Raw genomic sequence first — 18,032 nt, forward strand, 5'->3', positions numbered from 1 at the left:
GGCCTGACTGGATACTACAGAAAGTTTGTCAGGAACTATGGTTCCATTGTGACACCATTAAATGAACTGACAAGTAAGAAAATGCCAAAAAAGGTTCAGTGGACAGCAGGCTGTCAAAAAGCATTCGATGACCTAAAGCAGGCCATGTGCACAGCACCTATCCTTAAGAGTCCAGACTACTCCAAACCATTCATTGTCCAAACAGATGCTTCTGAGTTGGGTGTGGGAGCTGTTCTTTCTCAACTGAATTTTGATGGTCAGGATCAGCCCATTGCTTTTATAAGCAGAAGGCTGACCCCCAGAGAGAAGAATTGGTCAGCTATTGAGAGGGAGGCCTTTGCTGTGGTTTGGGCCCTGAAGAAGCTGAGGCCATACTTGTTTGGCACTCACTTCAAGATTCAGACCGACCATAAGCCCCTCTTGTGGCTAAATCAGATGAAGGGTGAAAACCCCAAACTGCTTAGGTGGTCCATTTCCCTACAGGGGATGGACTTTACAGTGGAACATAGACCTGGTACTGATCATGGCAATGCCGATGGGCTCTCCAGATATTTCCACTTAGAACAAGAAGACTCACCTGGTCAAGGTTAGCTTATTGTCCCAAAGTTTGGGGGGGGGGTCATGTAGGAGAGTAGGGTCTGCAATCCTATGATCACCCAGATTTTTTGCTTTTGTTTCACTGGTTTACGACTTTCTCTGGCTGTGGGCCTGCCAATCAGACCCACAGCCTGGCGGTTCTTTCTAAATTACCTCATGTACCCTAGGTGCATCTACCAATTGGTACTGGGCCACCTTATCAGACCCTGTAACTCAGGGCATAGGTGTACCCAGGGCTGCCAGGGGCTGCAGCATGTATTATGCCACCCCTGGCTGGCCTCCTAAATCTGACACAACTGGCTGCATGACAGCTGGGGCAAAGTCGTGTAATCACCCTTTGCTGTAGGTGTAGTATCCCTATACCTAACCCTAAAATGGACACACAGATTCCTATCAGTCACTCCTATGGCAGGCCTTGACAATCCTGAAGGCAGAGTGCTTGGAATCGTGTGAGATGGTGCTCTGGCATGAGCTGAGCCTGTCTGCAGCTTGCGGAATCAAGTCCCAATAGCTGTTCCATGATATCGCATACCATATACTCTTAAGTGCATTATAATCCTCGCGGTTAAATGCTATCTTTGGTATTGCTTTATCAAAACATGTCGAGTAAGGTGTCATACGAATTGGAATACTAACCCCTCGCCAATTCTGGCGACGGGGTTAGCATTCCACCCTTCTAGAGGGACACGACATGTATGTAACTGTGAACCCCGGTTAAAGTTAACTGAAGCCTCAGCTCCACAAAATGGATGCTGCCACCACAGACACGAGTCTGACCCCCTGCAGCTGGGAGTCCTTCCAGCGAGGGGAGCCTGGACAAAGGGTTTCCTGTCAGGGGCGGTGCTAGCACCGTCCCAGACATGGTTTTGTGTATCCTGGGTAGGCAGGGCTTTACAGGAAGGTGACTGCTGAGTGGCACCCCGGTGCTCACTACGCATAGGCCGGTCTGAACCAGTTCCAGGGGCACACCAGCCCCTGGCCTGGGGAAGTCCGGCATGGCTGAGGGGTATAACCACCCCCCACCTAGTCCCACCCATAGGCAGGACCTAGTCACCGGGTCAGCCCCCTTTTTTAGTATAAAGATGGGAGCGGGCCCCCTGTTAAAATTAGATCATCTTTGGAATCAAGATACCACTTTCTTCGAAAGGACTTCACGATTTCTTCTTCAAGATTCTCCCTTGTGGCTAAGGAGTAGTCACCCTGCATCAAGCGGGCACCATCCTAAAGAACACTGCGGTCTGCTGCAAGTCCTTCATCACGAATCCGACGACCCAGCTCGACGAGACCCGGCTTCCCTGGCACCTCTGACCTCTACTCACCTCTACAGCCAAGCTGAGAACCGTGAGTGCGACGAGACCTCAAGGGACCGACGATCGCCAAGACTGCACGACATCTTTACTGCAAGCCCACCGTGTCCTCCACTGGTGAGTGCTTTGGGGTCCGAGAAGCCCCGACCCTGCGCAGCTCCAGCACCCAAGGTCAGCTCCCCTGCATCTCCACGATCGGCGTGGGGCCCTTCTGCTGTTTGCTGTGCACCGCGTTGTTTGGCTACTAGCCGGCTGGCTGGTGGCCCTCTGAACGACGCCCGACGACATCTCTTCTGCTGGTCTGGTTGCTCCAGGCTGGCCCTTGCTTCCTTGTTCAAGAGAGGCACCCCGGACCCTCCTGGTCCACTCCAGACGCCATTTTAGGTCCACCGCGTGGGCTTGAATTTGCCAAGGCTTTGTTGCCCAATCCTGGGTCCAGCGACGCCGACAGCTTCTAACTTCGTGGGACAGCTCGATCCTCCATCCTGGTCGCCGACAACGCCTCCTGGTCCGCGAGATCTTCGAGCTACAGCGTCACCCACTCACCTTGTCGAGGTGGCTACCATCCGGTGCCCTCCTGGTGCCCACTGACTACTGGCTAGTAGTCTCGAACTTGGTCCCCTCTGCTTTCAGGTGTCATCTATCTTCGAGATCCAGGCTTGGATCCAACTGAACTTTCTTCACTGGTCACCGGCCAGCATCTTTTCTTCCGGCTCCTGGTCCGTCTACGAGGATTCCCGACGTCTTTTCAGACCTATGCAGCTGCAGCCCCTGGGCTAGGTAACTTCGGCATTTCGGTGCCCCAGCATAGCCTCACTATCCAAGGGTCAGAATCTACTTTCGTTTTCTCCCTACCAGGTCGGGTTCGCCCGAGAACACTAACTTTCTATTTCCTAGCTACCATAGACTTTTGTCCCGCATCTCGCGTGAGAGTGCACACACTGCACCCGAGTCCCCTAGGCCTCCTAGAAGTAATCTAACGATTCCCTAGTCAAGTCCTAGCGATTCCAAAAGCTATTAGTACTGTACTTACCTGCTAGGAATTTCGCATTCCACTTTCAGAGTATATGGTTTTCCGTGCCCCTCGGGCATTTGTATATACTGTGCTAACTTAAGTATTTTTGTAAGAGTTTTGGTTTGTGCTTAGTACCCTGTCCTCATAAAGAGTACAGGGCTGTTGTGATCTTTAAATAAATAACTGTTTATTTTCATAACACTTGTGTGGTGTCCTTTCACTTGGTATTCAAGGGGTATATGTGTGGTAAACAGCTGGCTTAACACGCCCTCTCGAGTCTTTAGCCTTAGACTGCTCGTATCCACGCTACTAGGATAGCTGGTCTATAAGGTTGACTTACAACCAATCATCAATAAGGGTTGCTGGACTGATACATAGTGTTCACTAGAATAGTGAGCACTGCATATCAGGCCACCTTCTCACAGGGCCCTAGATGAAACTTCCCCGTGGACCACTAAGGCCCCAGCGAGGTGTTCAAAAACAGCTCAGTGGTTTAACACTGATTTAAAAACATGTAAAACTGAATGCAAAAAACTGGAACGCATTAAGCGTAATAAATGAGGAGGTGGCTAGACTCATCTATAAGAAGAGTATAAAGAGTTACCATAAACTGATTAGATCTACTAAGCGCAATTTCTTAAAGAACAGAATAGAACTGGCTGATAACTCCACCAAATAACTGTCATTTACAAAGAACTTACCTCATTGAAGAGAACTATAGCTCCTGATCTGTATTCCACGGATATGTGTGAAGCTATTGCTGATTTTTTTTTTGTGTGCAGAAAGTGGACAACATATACAAAACTTTTCCAGAGGTACTGGCTGGTAGAACCCCCCTAGGATTACCTCCACTAGTAGTGAGAGGATGAACAGTGGGTGCCTTAATCAGTTTGTGGTCCCCAACACCAGTGAGCTGCTGAATATTATACGTAGCATTAAATCTGGCTCCCCGAAGGACGTGGCTCGTCCTAACGTCCTCAGGAATCAATTCGAGCTTCTGGCACATGGCGAAACAGTCTTTTCTAACCAGTCATATACCTCAAGACTCGAAAATAGCGCAGGTCATTCCCTTACAAAAACAAAAAAAACATTTGAGTGCTATGCAGTTGGATAATTACCGACCTATATCGCTGCTGCCTTTCTGTGCTAAGGTGGTGGAAAAGATAGTGAACAAGCAGCTCTCTGAATATTTGGAGAATGGATTGCATCTGCATCCTTCGCAGTCAGGATTCAGAGTGCACCACTCGACTGAATCGGCATTCCTCTTCTCCACTGAGCTTTTAAGGAGTAGAGTTGATGAGGGGAAGACAGCCGCGCTCCTTTTACTAGACCTGAGCGCGTTTGACACCATCTCCCACCCCCTACTGCTCTATCGTCTCAGTGAGGCTGGTATCGAGGGTCTGGTTCTCGAGTGGATGTGTTCATTTTTGGCGAACAGGCAATTCCAAGTATACTGTCCTCCTTTTAAGTCCGAGGTGCGCTCGCTCAGACCTGGGGTGCCGCTGGGCTCAATTTTGAGCCCAACTTTGTTTAATCTTTATATGGCACCCCTGGCCAAGCTGGTTGCAGCATACGGGGTGGAGATAGTGTCATATGCTGATGACACCCAGCTGGTGGTGACACTGTCTCAGCCCCCGGAAGAGGCCTCAGCCAATTTTTCTTCATGTCTGAGCGGGTTAGCAGGATGGATGGATGGATGCTAATTGCCTACGCCTTAATGCTAATAAAACTGAGCTTTTGGTGTTGGGGAAATCTGCATCCATTTGGTCATCGGCATGCTGGCCTAATGAACTCGGCATTGTCCCTAAACCACTGGAACAGGTTAAAAATTTAGGGGTCAAACTGGATGAGACTCTATCCTTCGATCACCACACTAGAGGGATAGCAGGGAAATGCTATGGGATTTTGAAGACCTTACGCAAGACCCTGGACTCACTTCCTGCGAACAGCAGGAAAATGTTAATCCATACACTGGTGACGCCCCATCTCGATTATAGCAACGCCCTGTTCTTAGGCCTGAGTAGGAAAGGATTGCATAGGCTGCAATGTGTCCAAAATTCGGCAGCAAGACTTGCACTCAACCTTTCTAGAAGATCCTCAGGGAAACAAGCTCTAGCACAACTCCATTGGCTTCCTATACGGGAGCGTATTATCTTTAAGAGCATGTGTATGACCCACCGCATTGCTTACGAGAGAGGTCCTGTCTATCTTCAAAAGTTACTGACTAAGTACCACCCTAATCGTCTCCTACGATCTCAGGGCCGTATGCTTTTCCAGATCCCCAGAATTCAGAGCGCACGGATGGGTGGACGGTCATTCATATATTTAGCCAGAAAACAGTGGAATGACCTCCCCATTGAGCTTCGGATGGAGCCATCTGAGGAAAGCTTTAGGCGTAAACTGAAAACTTACCTCTTTCCCAAATCATGAGATCCTCCTGTCCTTTTTCCTCTGTGGCCTCCTTTTTCTTTTTCTCTTTGAGGTGTTGTGCTAGTAATTAGTTTTAAAGCGCGGGGACACACTGTTCCTAGTGTAACCAGGCGCTATATAAATGGTGTTATTATTATTATTAAAAGCCTTCTTGCTGTCCTTCAAGGGTAGGCTAGTTCAAGATTTCACAGACAACATGACCGCCATGTGGTATTGCAGCAAGCAAGGCGGAGTGGGGTTGTGGACCCTGCGTCAAGAGGCTCTGTGTCTCTAGACATAGCTGGAACAGCAGGGCATTTCCCTGGTGGTTCAACACTTGGCAGGTTTTCTTAACCCCAGGACTGACAAGCTCAGCGAAGTTGCCTTGCGGATCACGAGTGGCGTCTCCATCCAGAGGTGGTTCATGGTCTTTCTGTGTTGGGGAGAGCTTTGGTTAGATCCATTCTCCTCCAAAGAGAACAAGCAATGTCAGCAGTTATACGCATTGGAGTTTCCAAGGCGGCTATCGCTCAGCTACGCTTTTCATTGCGAGTGGAGCTCAGGCCTCCTATATTCATTTAAGCTCATACCACTCCTGCCAGAAGATCTGGAGCAACCGGACACAAGCCATTCTGATGGCTCCGGACTGGGCAAGTAGAGTTTGGAATCCCTAACTTCTAGACATGAGCATCGATCCTCCGATTAGGTTGCCCCTTCAAGAGGATCTTCTGTTGCAGCAGAAAGGGAGGGTTCTCCACCCGAACGTCCACTCTGCCTCCATGCATGGAGACTGAGCGGTGACAGTTGACAGCTTTTGACCTTCCTCCCGAAGTCTGTGCGGATATTCAGCCAGGCGTCCCTCTACGAAATTGGTCTACACCTGCTGATGGAACAAATATTGTACCGAAAGGTCTATTGACCCCTTGTCTGCCTCACTGCTGGATAACCTCCAGTTTATCTTTTCTTTGGCCCTGCAGGGCTATGCTTTGGGCACTTTAAAGGGCTACCTTTCAACCCTCTCTGCTTTTCTTCGGCTTCCAGATCAGCCTTCACTAATTAAGCCCTTCTGTTTCAGAGGTTTCTGAAGGGGTTAACCTAATTGTTTCCCCCTTCCCATTTTATCATGCCACAATGGGACCTTAATTTGGCCCCCACCTTAATGTGCACACCGTTTAAGCTGATTCACAACTGCCCTCTACGGTTGCTCACCATCAAAACTGCATTCCTGGTGGCAATTATCACTGCTATGAGGGTGAGCGAACTTCAGGCACTGTCATAACAGCCTCCTTACCTGACAGTTTTTGGGGCAAAAGTGGCACTGAGAACCAGGTGGTCCTTTCTGCCCAAGGTTGTAACTCCTTTTCATCTGGGGCAGTCAGTTACTTTGCCTACTTAATTACTTTGCCGACTTTCTATGCACCTCCTCATCCTTCTAAGGAAGAGGAGCGTCTCCACTGTCTGGGCCCAAAAAGAGCATTATTATTCTACCTTGATCATACTGAAGGGTTCCTGGATGGATGACCAGCTCTTTATAGGATACGTGGGAGCAAAGAATGGGTGGGCTGCTCAAAAGAGGACCATCTCTCGTTCGGTCATCCTCTGTATAAAAAAAGTGTTCTGCCTTGGCAAAGAAGCAGCCTACTCTAGGCCTTGGGGCCCATTCCACCAGGGTAAAGGCAGCCCTAAAGCGTGAGGTTCCGATTGCTGATATCTGCCACCTAGGCGTCTCACATTTGCCAGACACTATTACCTGGATTCCCAGGTTCACAGGGAGGGCCGGTTTGGCCACTTTGTTCTGCAGGATTTTCTGGTCTAGAACTTTTCCGCAGTCCCTCTTCCATGGAAGGTTTCGTTTGGATATCTTTTCAAAGGTAAGGACTCAGCAGCTAGATGTCTCTATCAGATGGACAAGTAACTTATCTTCAGTAATGCCTTATCTGGTAGAGACCTGATCTAGCTGTAGATACCTTACCGATCCACCCATCTTCCCTGCACTGTGAAATTATTTTTAGTGTCAGATGCTACCCTTCAGAGCCCAGCTGTTCTTGTTATCACACCATGGTCAGTCACATCATCATGGCTCTGCGCTTCTGGAGTGGAAAGTCAGGGAAAGTACTGAGGTCAGAGTGGTGGTTGTATTGATTATGCGGACGTCGTGCCGACGATGCGGACAAAGTCACACGGAGTTGACCAAAGCCCCCTAACTGTGCGCAAGAGTAATGCTATGAACAATCTTCTGGATCCAGCTTGATGCCTGGAAGTTCAAAGGTAATTAATCTGCGGCTACCAAGTACGTCGTTACCGAAGATAAGTAACTTGTCTATTAATGCAAAGTGTTTGATATCAAACACCAAAAGTTTCAGTGAAGCAGTCGTGTAGCTGGGGAGCTCCTTTTTACCAGTGTCCAGCACATGTACTTAAAATGGCTTCCCTGTTTACTTGTGATATCTAAGAATTAAGTTAGTTATCGCAATGTTATATTTAATCATGCAGATGTGCCCACAGATGTGGTATAGTGCACCTTGCCTTAAGACTGTAAAACCTGTTGTAGGCTGGCTTACCTGTACTGCATGCAGTGTCTGCAGGCATAGCACACACAGAACCGTGTGCCATGTCGTGTTTTCACTTTCTCTGCACCATGGCACACAGCCTGCTATGGCAGTTTGCCTGTTGGTGCTGAGGGACCTCTTGGGGTGCTCAAAAGGGTGACACAAGATACATGCTGCATCCTTTAGAGACATTCTAGCTACTCTGCTCTAGGTACCAGTGGTACCATTTACGAGGGACTGAGAGGAGTTGCTAAATATATTGCCAAATGAGGAGCAATTGTACATTTTAAGGAAAGAGACCTGGCACTGGGGACCTGGATTGCAGGACCCCAGTGCATTCTTGTCAGAATTGCATCCGATACCAGTTAAAAAGTGGGGGGTGACCATGTCAAAAAGGGGCACGTTTCTACAGTTATTTTCACCGAAAGCAAGGGTGGAGGTGTATATGTAAAGAAGGGAAAAAATAGGCTAGGATTTTCTGGTCTTAATAATTGGTAAGATAGAGTCCCAGGGCAAGACTGTTAAATTTACTAATTAGTGACTTGTATTTTCTCACCCAACAAAATGTTTCAGGCATTGAGGAGTTTCAAACTTGTCATCTCTGTGGATCCAAAGTATCATCCGAAGATCATTGGACGTAAGGGAGCTGTAATCACCCAGATCCGCACAGATCATGAAGTCAACATCCAGTTTCCTGATAAAAACGATGAGAACCAGGTGAGGACTCAAGAAGGGGATAGATTGATTCTTGGGGTGAGTAAATCGTACACACAAACGAACGTTTGAGGAATGAATGCTGTAGATACACATCTGAAAGACTACTAGCCGCAGATTCCTTAACGTAGAATTATCCCTAGGCCTGAGACTGGATCCAGAAAAATATTTGCCCTGCATTACTGGGTGCCGGGGGGACGGCATCAAGCGACGCCGCCATGACATCTGAGTACGTGACGTCAGGGAGGTCACAGAAGTCCCACCCTGGCGCGCCTACGTCAGTTTTTTCCTTTTCCGCGGATCCGGATCGTGCTCCGGGCCGGTTTAGGCCTTTCCCTTTCGCTTCTTGCTTTGTGTTCGAAGAGTGTGCAAATGCCTTCGGACTTTAAGACGTGCTCGTCTTGTGCGTGCCAAATATCGGCGACGGACACTCACTCCATCTGCATGTGGTGTTTGGGGGAGCACCACAAACTCTACTGATTGAAAGGCGTGCCAGCGGATGAAACCAAAGTCCCGGTGGGAGCGTAGGATGAAACTTCTCTCAGCTCGCATGTCCACGTTGGCGGCATTGCGGTCTTAACCGGAGGCGCTGCAGGTCTCCCGATGCTCGGTCCCATTTCCTCCTTTCCGGACCTTGCCCTTCCTTCCTCCGGTTGGCTTTGGGGGCAGTCGCCTTAGCTGCAGCTGTCGCATACTGAGGAGCTGCTCTCCCCTCCGCGGGCCCTATGGAGGCGGGTGCGGCCTTCGCTCGCGCAGTTTCCACGGTGGTGGGAATTTTGCGCATGGGTGATCCAGCTGCCCATTTCCCCGTGGGTCATCTTCTGGAGGTTCTCCATCAGGTTTCTGGTGGCAGGGAGCTGCTGCTCCCCTTCGAGGGTTCGCTCCATTCTTCTGCTGGAAGGCCCTTCTTGACTATTTGTTTTTGCTTTGGGATTTCTGACCCATGCTGGCCCTGAGACTCGGCCTTTTGGTTCTTTCTTCTTGGCTGCTCATCTGAAAGAGACACGTTTGTGATAGATTCCTTACCCTAGATTATCCCCATACGTCAGACTGTATCTAGAAAGTTTTGCTTAGCAGTACCCCTGCTCGTCAGTGGGTGGCATCCTGCGGCTGCGCGTCCGTCACTGGCCTAGTCAACGCTGAGATGACGTTACGGAGGGTACTTACGCGCCAACAGTGTGCGCTGACGTCAGTTCTTTCTTTATCCACGCCAGAAAGCGCAGATCCGGATTGAGCACGTACCTCAGTCACTTTTGACTACTCTTTTTTGTGACTTTTGTCTCCCTTTTTTCTCCTGGTGCACGTAGGGATGCCCGGCTTTAATTCTTGTGGGTCGTGCCTCCGTGACATGTCGGTTGCGGACCCCCAAGATGTGTGCCTCTACTGCCTGGAGACCAATCATGATTCCCGGGACTGCTGAGCCATGGCCCGAAGGGCTTGAGGGAGCGGCGCTGGAAGTTGCTGGAGGTCCGGCATTCCTCTCACCGCCGCTCCAGGTCTCGGGGCCATTCCTGAGGCCACTCGCAGGACCTTAGCCATCGCTCCTCGGGCCCCAAGTCTTCGCCTTCGGATTCCGGTAAGCGACGCCATAAAAAGAAGTCAATGAAGCATGTTCGTTTTGACGTCCCCCTGTCACTCTCTAGAGGTGGACAGGTGCTCCGCCCCTGCGGTTCCTCTGGAACCGGGGAGTGCCAAGGCCTACCCACCATACCCGGGTCCGTCGGCGACTCCTGAACAGATGCAAGAGTTTATTACTGCTATGGACTGCCTTTTTAGGCCCCGGGCTCCTGCCGGCGCGCCTTTGGGCCCCACGGTCCCGTGTCTAGATCCTGTTGACCTGGCGGCTCTGCCACCGGCCCCGGCGCCACAGGATCCTGCGCCACTGGCAACCGCCCCGGTGCTATGAGGTGCAACGCTTCCGGCACCGGCATCGCACTGGGTGCCGCCTATCCGACCCCTGCCCAGTTTCCCAGACCACTTTGTTCCAGCCTGGGATCCAAATTGAGATGCGGGTCCGGCCCTGGCCGGCGTAGTTTTCGGCGCAGTCTCCAACGCCGTTCGTCCCTTCTCCGCCTCTGCCGCCTCGACCGGCCCCCTCTACTCCAGAGGCAGACGACGATTGGGACGGGTCCGAGGACCCCCTTGCCCGGCAATGTGACTCCGCGGGCAAGGGGGTGACTCCGCAAGATTGAGTGGACGACCTGGAGGACGCAGGTGAACTTGATGTTTCTTCTGACCCGGGGTTTGCCTCTCCGCCTACTATGGCGGAGGGTGCTTCCTACATCGTGGTTCTCGGGCTGCCAAGGCTCTCCATCTCGACCTCCCTACAGTGGCCCTCAAGACCAACCTCCATACAGAGGTTCGCCAGACGGTGTCTGCATCGTCTGAGCCGCTGCTCCCTTTCAATGAGGCCCTTACCGAAGTCCTCTTGGGCACTTGGTTGCGGCCAGCCACAGGGGCGCCGGTGGATAAAAATGTCGCCAGGTGTCATCGCCCGGCGCCTGGTGATACCGCCTTCCTGACCACTCACCCTACGCCTGAGAGCCTGGTCATTCATGCCTCGACATCGCAGAGTGCCTTTCCCACGTCTCTGCCGGATATGGACTCGAAAAGGCTGGAACAATTTGGCAAGAGGTTGTTCTCCTCTGCAAGCTTATGGCTGCAGTCTGTTAACAGTGCCTGCTTGTTGGGCCGTTACTTCCACGCAGTGTTGGATTCAGTAGCTCAGGTCTTGCCTCAGTGTTCTGAGGAGGTCCAGGCTGTCCTTTCCCAAGCACAGAAGGTAAGGATGCAGCAACATTTGAAACCAGGTGCGGTTTGGACAATGCTGATTCATTGGTCACGGCTATTTCCACAACTGTGGCATTGCGGTGCCACGCTTGGTTGTGTTCGACTGGGTTCTCTCCTGATGTCCAGAGCTCGCTCATGGACATGCCCTTTGATGTGTAAATGTATGTATTGGCATTTATATAGGGCACTACTTACCCGTAGGGTCCCAAGGCGCTTCGACCGCTGCGAAACCCTTCCTGGCTTCCCTGAGAGATGGTCCCTTAATGGGTATCTCCAGGGTGAGACCAGGCATCCCCGGCGGTCTGGTGGGGCCGTTAGTGAAGATGAGGCAAGCTAATGCCCAGAGTTGCCGAGTGTGATCGCTGATCAGAGTGGGCACCGAGGCGAGAGAATTATCGAGTCCGCTGACCCTGGTCCAGAAACCTGCCGCGCTGGGAATCGAACCCTGGTCCCGGGCCGTCCTCTGCTCTCGGGTCTGCCGCCTCTAACCAGTGAGCCACACTACTTCCCCCTCTATGGCGACAAGGCCGACCATGCCCTGGAGCACTTTAAAGACTCTCGACCCACGGCCAATTCCTTGGGTCTTTCTACGAAGAACCCTGCTACTCCTGAGTTTCATTCCTTTCGTGGCCAGGGGTGCCCAGGCACACTCCTCCAACAAACCTGCGCAAAACCAGCCTCAGCACGGCCATGGATTCCGAGGGGCGGGTCTGGGGAACAGCGTGCGGGTCAGTCCACCTCCACCCCCGCTGCTTCCGTCTCTAAGCCTTCCTAATCAGAGCTTCAGGGAGCACCCCACACCGGTGGGTGGCAGGCTCTGCCATGACCTCCACCACTGGCACGACATTACATCAGACAAGTGGGTGCTGCAGATAATCTGCCATGGTTACTCATTCCCCTTTCTGTCCCCCCTTCCAGCCATGCCATCTCAGTACCACCACATGTTGGATCATTTGGCTCTTATCCGTCAAAAAGTCACGGCCCTTCTGGCCAAGGGGGCCATCGAGTGCGTTCCTGGTCAGGAAGTAGGGAGTGGGTGTTATTCCCACTGCTCCCTGGTCCCCAAGAAGGACAAGGGGGGGTCTGCGCCCCCTCTTGGACCTCCGGGACGCCAAACGCTTTCTCCGGAAGGAGAAGTTCAAGATGCTGGCTCTTACTGCCCTGGACCCTGGAGACTGGATGGTAGCATTGGACTTGCAGGATGCTTATTTTCACATCCCCGTCCCACTGGCGCTACCTGTGGTTCACGGTAGGCAAGGAGCATTTTCAGTTTGCCGTGCTCCCCTTTGGCCTTACCAGTGCACCTCAGGTGTTTACGAAGGTGATGGCGGTGGTCGCAGCTCATCTGCGCAGGTCAGGGGTGTCAGTCTTCCCCTACATCGACAACTGGCTTTTGAAGGCGGGCTCGCCCCAGGCAGTCGTCCACCTCCTCCAGACTACGACCGACCTCCTGCATTTGTTGGGGTTCTCTGTCAATGTGCCAAAGTCTCAAATGAGTCCCTCTCAGAAGCTCCCCTTCATCGGAGCGGTTCTGGATTCGACGCTGTTTCAGTTTAATCCACCCGAGCAGCGAGTCTGGGATATTCAAGTTATGATTCCAATCTTTCAGCCTCTATCCCGGGTTTCAGTTAGGATGACCCTCCGGCTTCTGGGCCTGACGGCCTCCGGCATCCTGCTGGTGACACATGCCAGATTGCATATGCAGGCTCTGCAGTGAGACCTGAAGTTCTAGTGGGGCGCAGCATCAGGGCAATCGGTCCGACTGTTCAGATCTCGGAGGGCACTGCAATGCAGTTGCAGTGGTGGCTCACGAGTCTCGATTAGGTCAGTGGCAGATCCCTCCCTCTTCCCCAACCACAGCACACAGCGGTTACGGATACCTCCCTCCTGGGATGGGGAGGCCACATGGGAGAGGCGGAGATCAGAGGCCTCTGGTCTCCAGCGGAGTCCCGGCGCCATATCAACCTTCTGGAGCTGCGGGCAATCCGACTTGCACTGAAGGCATTCCCTCCCTCTGTCCGGGAAAGTGTAGTGCAGGTGTTCACAGACAACACCACCGCCATGTGGTATTGCAACAAGCAGGGCGGGGTGGGGTCCTGGACCCTTTGTCAAGAGGCTCTGCGCCTCTGGCAATGGCTGGAACGTCAAGGCATTGCCTTGGTTCAACACCTGGCAGGTTCCCTGAATGCCAGGGCGGATGAACTCAGCTGCCGGTGCATGATGGATCCCGAATGGCGTCTGAACTCGTACATGGCGCGAGGTCTCTTTCAGCAGTGGTGAGAGCCTTGGTTAGATCGATTCACAACCGAAGAGAACGCGTAATGTCATTAGTTCTGCTCGTTGGAATTTCCAAGACTGCACTTGCTCGGAGACGCTTTTCGTCGCGAGTGGAGTTGCGGTCTGTTGTACGCCTTTCCGCCTATACCACTTCTTCCCATAGTGCTGAAGATCAGGTGCGACCGGGCCCAGAGTCATTCTTGTGGCGCTGGACTGGGCTCGGAGAGTATGGTATCAAGAGCTACTCGGTATGAACATCGATCCCCCGATCCGTCTGCCTCTTCGGGAGGATCTTCTGTTGCAGCAGCAAGGGACGGTCCTCCACCCGAACCGGTCCAGTCTCCACCTCCATGCGTGGAGATTGAGCGGCGACAGTTGACACCTTTCGATCTTCCTCGTAGGTCTGGGATGTCATTCTAGCAGCCAGGCGTCCCTCCACCAAAACGGTGTACGCCTGCAGGTGGAACAAAGGCTGTGGATCTCCTTTCTGCCCCTCTTTCGGAGGTCCTTTTGTTCCTTCTATCTTTAGCCCAGCAGGGCTCTGCTCTGGGCACTATCAAAGGTTATCTTTCGCCCATCTCCGCCTTTCTGCGGCTTCCAGGTCAGCCTTCTCTTTTTAAGTCCCTGGTTGTTAACCGTTTCCTTAATGGCATTACGCATACGTTTCCACCCGTGCCCTTCATAATGCCTCAGTGGGACTTAAATCTTGTCTTGACTTTTCTGATGTGCGCTCCCTTTGAGCACCTTCATAACTATCCCTTACGTCTCCTTACTCTCAAGACGGCTTTCCTGGTAGCTATGAACTCTGCTAGAACAGTGAGTGAGCTCCAGGCTCTTTCTCCCAAACTTCCTTTCCTTTCTGTTCATCCGGACAAGGTGGTTTTAAGGACCCGTCCTTCATTCTTTCCAAAGGTTGTCACGCCCTTCTTCATCGGGCAGACCATCACTTTGCCCACCTTCTTTCCGCCTCCGCATCCTTCGAGGGAAGAGGAGAGGCTCCACCGTCTGGACCCAAGACGTGCGCTCTCATTCGATCTGCAGCGTACACAGCTGTTCCGGGTGGATGATCAGTTCTTTGCTAGCTACTTGGGCGCCAAAAAAGGTCAGGCCGTTCACAAACTGACCATCTCCCGGTGGGTCGTTCTGTGCATCAAAGCAGGTTACTCCTTGGCCAAGAATGAGTCCCCTGTGGGACTGCATTCCCATTCGACCAGGGCTACTGCAGCCACTACTGCCTTGGGACGTGGTGTTCCCTTGCAGGACATTTGTCAGGCAGCTACGTGGGCCTCGCTGCACATGTTAATCAAGCACTACTTCCTTGACAGTCAGTTCCGTAGAGACCGCTTTTTTGGCCTTTCTGTGCTCCGGGACTTTATGGTGTAATCTCGTTCGTAGTCCCACCACCGGGGTTGGTATTGCTGGGGTATCTATTCTAAGGTAAGGAATCTATCACTAACGTGTTTCTTTCAGATGTACAAGTTCCTACTTTTGTAACAATATATCTGTAAGAGACAGTAGTTAGTGATAGATTCCTTACCGCCCCCCCCACCCTCCCTGTTCTACGAACTGATTACTAGGGTTAAGGTCATCCCCTTTTTAGGGCCCTAGTTTTATGCACCAATGTTGCATGCTCTGCGTTTCTGGCACGGAAAGTAGTGTACAGAACTGACGTCAGCGCACACAGGTGGTACACAAGTACACTCCGTGACGTCATCTCTGCGCTGATAACGCCAGTGAAGGACGCCACCTATTGACCTGCTGGGGTACTGCTAAGCAAAACTTTCCGGATCCAGTCTGACGCCTGGGGATATTCTAAGGTAAGGAATCTATCACCAACTAATGTCTCTTACAGATATACTGTTACACAAGTAGTAACTTTTGCGACAAGCCTCCTGTGGGTTTTAGCCACAGGTCTTTTCTGTTGTCCTCTGCTGCAAAAGTTTCTTCCTAAGAGCGTTCCAATGTCTTGGGACGTCACATGCCCTATGTGGGGTTGTGGTAGCTGTTGTAGGAAGGTACCTCCTGACTATGGTTGCCCCCAACTTTTTGCCCTGTGTTTTAGCTGGTTTTTGACATAGTCGACCTGGGGCCCTGCCAATCAGGACCCCAGGCCTACTGCTCTCTCTGTAAAATGGATTCCATGTACCCTAGGTGCATTTCCAAGTGGTACTGGGCCACCCTATCAGACCCTGTAACTCGGGGCATAGGTGTACCCAGGGCCTACCAGGGGCTGAAGCATGTATTATGCCACCCCTGGCTGGCCTCCTAAATTTGACACAACTGGCTGCATGACAGCTGGGGCAAAGTCGTGTAATCACCCTTTGCTGTAGATATAGTATACCTATATCTATCCCTAAAATGGACACACAGATTCCTATCAGTCACTCCTATGGCAGGCCTTAACAATCCTGAAGGCAGAGTGCTTGGAATCGTGTGAGATGGTGCTCTGGCATGAGCTGAGCCTGTCTGCAGCTTGCGGAACCAAGTCCTAATAGCTGTTCCATGATATCGCATACCATATACTCTTAAGTGCATTATAATCCTCGCGGTTAAATGCTATCTTTGGTATTGCTTTATCAAAACATGTCGAGTAAGGTGTCATACGAATTGGAATACTAACCCCTCGCCAATTCTGGCGACGGGGTTAGCATTCCACCCTTCTAGAGGGACACGGCATGTATGTAACTGTGAACCCCGGTTAAAGTTAAGCGAAGCCTCAGCTCCACAAAATGGATGCTGCCACCACAGACACGAGTCTGACCCCCTGCAGCTGGGAGTCCTTCCAGCGAGGGGAGCCTGGACAAAGGGTTTCCTGTCGAGGGCGGTGCTAGCACCGTCCCAGACAGGGTTTTGTGTATCCTGGGTAGGCAGGGCTTTACAGGAAGGTGACTGCTGAGTGGCACCCCGGTGCTCACTACGCATAGGCCGGTCAGAACCAGTTCCAGGGGCACACCAGCCCCTGGCCTGGGGGAAGTCCGGCGTGGGAGAGGGGTGTAACCACCCCCCTCCTAGTCCCACCCATAGGCAGGACCTAGTCACCGGGTCAGCCCCCTTTTTTAGTATAAAGATAGGAGCGGGCCCCCTGTTCAAATTAGATCATCTTTGGAATCAAGACACGACTTTCTGCGAAAGGACATCAAGATTTCCTTCTTCAGGATTCTCCCTTGTGGCTAAGGAGTAGTCACCCTGCATCCGCAGGCACCATCCTAAGAACACTGCGGTCTGCTGCAAGTCCTTCCTCCGGAATCCGACGACACAGCTCGACGAGACCCGGCTTCCCTGGCACCTCTGACCTCTACTCACCTCTATAGCAAAGCTGAGAACTGTGAGTGCGACGAGACCTCGAGGGACCGACGATCGCCAAGACTGCACGACTTCTTTGTAACAAGCCCACCGTGTGCTCCACTGGTGAGTGCTTTGGGGTCCGAGAAGCCCCAACCCTGAGCAGCTCCAGCACCGAAGATCAGCCCTCCAGCATCTCCACGATCTGCGTGGGGCCCTTCTGCTTTTGCGTGCTCACCGCGCTATGTGGCTACTAGCCGGCTGGCTTGTGGCCTTCTTCACGACGCCTAGGGTACATGGAATCCATTTTACAGAGAGAGCAGTAGGCCTGGGGTCCTGATTGGCAGGGCCCCAGGTCGACTATGTCAAAAACCAGCTAAAACACAGGGCAAAAAGTTGGGGGCAACCATAGTCAGGAGGTACCTTCCTACACTCACCATTCCTTTTCTATGCTTCTGCTCTTTCGCACACTGTTCCTATAATGTTCCCATACTGTCACGGTATTGTCTGATGGCTACGCGTTGTGGCGCGGAAAAGATCTCAGAAAGCTGACGTAGGCGTGCCGAGGTGGGATTTGTGACCTTGCTGAGGGAATTCTGCGTCTAGAATCGTGTCTACCAGAAACATTGGTACCGAAGGTAAGTAACTTGTAAGTTTGCATACTCCTGCCATCTAGTGTTGGGTCTGGATGTTTGTAAGTTGTTTTTCTTCAAAGAACTCTTTCCCAGTTACGAGGTAAGGTGACTCCTCCTTTCGGTGATAGTGTGCATGGGCATTGACTCCATTGTTAGATTGTTTTCTTTCCGCCATCTGGTTCAGACCCGTACTGCTAAGCTCCGGTTCAAAATGATTCTTTGGGTTCACCCTCGTTGGTCAATCCACTTTACCCTAAACAGTATTATCGTACACGTTTCACTATTCTTCACGTATCGATTTGATCAGGTAACTCCATCTTCGGTCATAAACATTGTTGTCTGCCTTCGTGACTAACCACGTCAGTCCAGCCTTCTGCTGATGGAATGAACTCCGTTTAAATGTTGTCCTCGGTGCCACTCCAAGTACCCTCGCATCGACATACATAGAATCTGCATC

At 51.7% G+C, this 18,032-nt stretch overlaps 1 protein-coding gene across 4 annotated transcripts in view; it reads left to right on the forward strand.

The window, feature by feature from the left end:
- HDLBP (high density lipoprotein binding protein) overlaps window positions 1-18,032 on the forward strand; it is a 955,902-nt gene that overhangs the window by 780,667 nt on the left and 157,203 nt on the right. For all 4 annotated transcript variants that reach the window (XM_086944014.1, XM_086944016.1, XM_086944015.1 and 1 more), the window contains exon 24: window positions 8,451-8,594. In XM_086944014.1, the coding sequence (XP_086800140.1) occupies window positions 8,451-8,594 (144 nt within the window). The remainder of the gene's footprint in view (window positions 1-8,450; window positions 8,595-18,032) is intronic.

Source organism: Lissotriton vulgaris, chromosome 11 (genome assembly GCF_964263255.1).
Source record: "Lissotriton vulgaris chromosome 11, aLisVul1.2, whole genome shotgun sequence".
Lineage (NCBI taxonomy): Eukaryota > Metazoa > Chordata > Amphibia > Caudata > Salamandridae > Lissotriton > Lissotriton vulgaris.